This window comes from Sphaeroforma arctica (genome assembly GCF_001186125.1).
Source record: "Sphaeroforma arctica JP610 unplaced genomic scaffold supercont1.77, whole genome shotgun sequence".
NCBI lineage: Eukaryota > Ichthyosporea > Ichthyophonida > Sphaeroforma > Sphaeroforma arctica.
Genome location: NW_014040481.1, coordinates 105,012 through 109,282, shown reverse-complemented (window position 1 = coordinate 109,282; position 4,271 = coordinate 105,012). Strand labels below are relative to the sequence as shown.

At 43.0% G+C, this 4,271-nt stretch overlaps 2 protein-coding genes across 2 annotated transcripts; both read left to right on the top strand.

Moving 5' to 3' along the window:
* Nucleotides 1-54: 54 nt before the first annotated feature.
* Nucleotides 55-432, top strand: SARC_01844 (hypothetical protein; the record flags this gene model as incomplete). Its single annotated transcript, XM_014304426.1, has 1 exon — nucleotides 55-432. The coding sequence occupies one exon, from the start codon at nucleotides 55-57 to the stop codon at nucleotides 430-432; it is 378 nt and encodes a 125-aa protein (XP_014159901.1).
* An 883-nt stretch (nucleotides 433-1,315) lies between these two features.
* Nucleotides 1,316-1,729, top strand: SARC_01843 (hypothetical protein; the record flags this gene model as incomplete). The annotated part of the gene is made up of 1 exon (XM_014304425.1): nucleotides 1,316-1,729. One exon carries the CDS (start codon nucleotides 1,316-1,318, stop codon nucleotides 1,727-1,729), a length of 414 nt encoding a protein of 137 aa, XP_014159900.1.
* Between the last annotated feature and the right edge of the window lie 2,542 nt (nucleotides 1,730-4,271).

Genomic DNA, 4,271 nt, shown 5'->3' with positions numbered 1-4,271 from the left:
CCGAAAGTGCTACCTGAAGTATTCGGGACTAAGAGAGACATAAGTTGTTCTAATATGGTCGGGTATGCAATTCGGGATGCGCTACTCGATTTTCCCGATTTGATATCAAATCACCTAGCATTGTATGAGGCGCTAGTAGATTTCGAGTTACTGTCAGATAAGGGAGAGCCGAAGAGGATTCGGACTTCATCATCTGAAGCCCAGCAATCACCATCGAGCACTGAAGGATATATAAGTTTCAAGTCACGAGTAGTTTCTAAGCAAGAGAAAATATATCAAGCACAGGAAGATGGAGGACCAGTCCCGGCGCAAGCCCAGGCTGAGAGTCAATCGCTATCAAATGGAGACAGTACGCCACCCCCGGTAGTTTCCGTGGTGACGGCCAAAACAGTCGATGCACCTGGTGGATCAAAGGAGGAGGTAAAGAAGTGACTTTCTGGTCAGTTACAATTAGAGCAGACTGGATCAGATCAGACAAGTAGTCATTTATAGATCGCTGACTTTATAGTCCGTATGAACAAGGCAAAAGCTGCATCACTCGCAGCGATGGATCAAGACAGGATAGATGTAGCTAGTCTTTACATGTCAATGGCTACGCACTTCCAGACGAAGATTGATTCTGAGCTACGGGTGATTCAAACGGAGAAGGCTGTGGAAGGCAAGAAGTTTGTAAATGACATAAGTAAACTACCAACGACATGCAGACCTGAGATCGGTAGGACCATAAGGACCCAATCGATACAGGCAGTATGACGTTGTTATTTAGATCCCTAAAAGAGTTTGGACAGATCATGCTCATGCAAATCTACGTAAGAACCTATAGTTCGAGGTAACACAACAGAGCTTTAAACCTTCTTCCTATAAATACAATAAGTTGGAGAAGGCTAACGTGGCTATTAACAAGCTGAAAACGTGGAAAGAGCAGAGCGACATAGTCGTGCATCTATTCACGACGGACTCTCGACCGGAAGTGTTGGTATCTATCATGGTACCACCAGACGAAGGAACGCCCGTGTCACACTACCTATTGGAGTTGGACACACATATGTCACGTACTCAAACTAAGAAGCTGTCAACTGATAAGTAGAGCATGTGTGTGCTGTGGGTACAGACACTCTTTTGGTATACTCTTCACAGAAATAATCAGGAGATATTATATGCCGACGTGCAGCAATCTTACCCTGACAAGGTACGCGAGATTTCCATCGAAAGAGCTACCTACGATATTATGAAACTCGCAGACCTGACTTGGGCTGAATTTTATTCGCGGGCAGATCAGACCTGAACAAAGCGTCAAAGTTCTGTGGTAAAATTCATGCAACCTCACAAGAAGGTTGCCACCAATACAACGGGAGGATCAGGTAATGGTCGAGACTCTCAGTCAGCAACTGGAGGTCACAAGGGAAGCAAAGGTGGAGACATGAGTGGTCATAAGAACAAGTATGTACAAGGTTCTGATTGGCACAAGATCAATGTCAACACAAAAGACAGCCATGTAGGCAAGGCTGTCCAGCCCACAGTACTCCCTAAGCCTAGGTATAAGGAAATCAAGAACTGTAGCGAGGTTGATTGCAATTGGATAATGACCCAACACGAACCGAATGGGCGTTGGAACGGAAAGCATGCGGACAAGTATAAATATTTCGTCGCGAAGTGTGCTGACTGTGCCGGGACTGGAGGATACCGTAAGCATCCCTGTAAAGTACAACCTAAGGTCGACATTAAGTGACAATCTTACCGTGTTTTGTCACAAAGACACAAAGATGCACCGCAAGATGAGCGAGTCATCCTAGATGTACTAGTTAATGGGTATGAAATAAAAGTATTGGTGGATCTGGGCTCGCAAATTTCATGTATATCATCACGTTTCTGTAAGATGACGGATGTATCTCGTATATCAGAACCCAACTATGTTAAAGTTAGCAGATGAAAGGGAGATCACGTGTCGAGACATGGCGGTTGATCTTAGGTTTACATTGACAGATCAGCGTACTACCGTGACGAAAGCCGTCCTTTGTAACACATATCCGGATTATGCTTTATTAGTATGTATGGGAGATTTGTTGTCGTTAGGTAGTACAATTACCGGTTTACCTACCAACATTGACCCGCAGAAGGACCAGTCGGACGATAACTTATTGGTGCCGGTGTATAAACCTTCGAAGACCGTGAAAGAGATAAAACTCACGTAGAAACTTAAGCATCTAGTTTTTGAGAAGGACAAGATCAAGATCATGGACTAGCCTAAATTCATGATATATGGCGTCATGAGCAAGTCGTACGTGAACAGATGAAGGCATGGTTAGATGATAGGGTGATCGCACTCAACTACGAACCAGCTCCAGTCAACCTAGCTCTCTTGGCAGTCGACTAATTTAACTCTGACGGAACGCTTACGAAGGTTCGAGTGTGTTTGGATATGAGCCCAATCAATGGGCTGATATTAGCACTCAATTTTCACCTATTGAGGATAAATGAATTGCTGAGGCGCATGGAGGGAGCCAAGATATTTTCCACCATCGAAGCAGGGCTGTCACCAGATGAAGATCTGCAAGCCGCATTAGAAGTATTTTACCTTCACCTGGGATGGACTCCATTATTCATTTAAGGGTGCACCTTTCGGTTTGCACATGTTGCCAACCTTCTTTCAACAGATCATGCAAGATTTGTTTCGAGATATGGATAATTGTAAAAATATATTGACGAAATAGTTGTATTTACCAAGACCAAAGAGTAACACGAAACAGTTATGCGCGAAGTCCTAGATAGATTAAACAACAACAAAACTTCAATTATTAACCGCAAGAAATTTCAATTTATCATTAACGGGATTCAACTGTTGGGCTACTGCGTTTCTGGGGAAGGGACCATGATCGACCCAGGGAAAGTAGAACACTTGCTAGACTGGAGAGCTCCTACCACATGCAAGGATGTAGACAGTATGTGTGGCTTCGTCAACTTTTTGTCTGATGGGGTTCCACACTTAGTAAGTTACCTTAACCCGTTTGGGCATTTGAGATGTCAAAAAAGGTAAATTAGGAGCGTTGTGGACCAAATACTGTGATGATGCCTTTAAGCAGCTCAAAACAGTGGTTCGGCAAGCACCTGTAGTTCAGCCACCAAAGGATAGAATACCGTTTATATTGGCGACAGATGCATCCGACATGGCACTCGGAGGCGTTCTGCATCAAATGATTGATGGGAAACCAAGATATGTACAGTTCTTTAGCAGGGCTATGAACTCGTCTCAGATCAATTACCTGACGGTGCAACAAGAGCTATTAGCTATTGTGACTGCACTCACTCGTTTTATGAACTACCTATATGGCACACACTTTAACGTGCTGTGCGATCAGAAATCATTGTAACACCTAAAGGACATGAAATCTAACTCGATCGCAAAAGTTGTATTTGGCACAACACATATTATGGTATACAATGCTGTCAAGCTTTGTACCGGACTTCAAAAAGATGGTTCGGAAGTTACTAGCTAAGGATCGTATGGCCAATCCTAGATGGTTCAATATCGCAGACAACATATATGGACCACATACAATAGATATGTTTGCAGCTCATCACAATGCGCAACTGCCGCGATACCAAACTCTGGAACACTCAGAAGCTGATGCGTTTCAGATAGATTTATATAAAATTCGGATAAATGGTTGCCACAATTGATTTCAATGATTCAATGTGAGCCAATTTATGTGGATAGAGAGGTATATACTTTTCTCTACCCGAGTACCCCCCTGGCCAGCCAAAATCTGCAAAACATCTAAAACCATAAATTGATCACCATTTGGACAGACCTAACTCTGAACGAATGTTTGATCGTATGACAATTGATGAGGCATAACAACCTCATAATATCTGCCAAGTAATCCTGGCAGTAACCCCTCAGGAATCACTATACCAGCACGTCACTAGGGAGCAACCACTCTAGTAATGAGGATGATGCAGTGAAAGTTAGACAAGGTAAGGGTACGCAAGCGTTAATGCTGAGTTTTGAAAAGAGAACGACCCCATCTTAACGTAAGCAGTGCGTATTACTAACTGTATACAATACAATGAACCGAGCTTTATTAAGCAACTCGGAAGTACTAAAGCAGAAGTTGACTACTCTACTCTTAAGGAATCTCTCAACCTCGAGGATAAACAAATGATGTATGCTCTCAAATACTTCTGTGAGTTAATTGAAAAGCGCGCAATACTAATAGCTCATAAGCCTATCTGCAAGACATTCCAGTAGAACCAGTAACGTAGAAGTATGT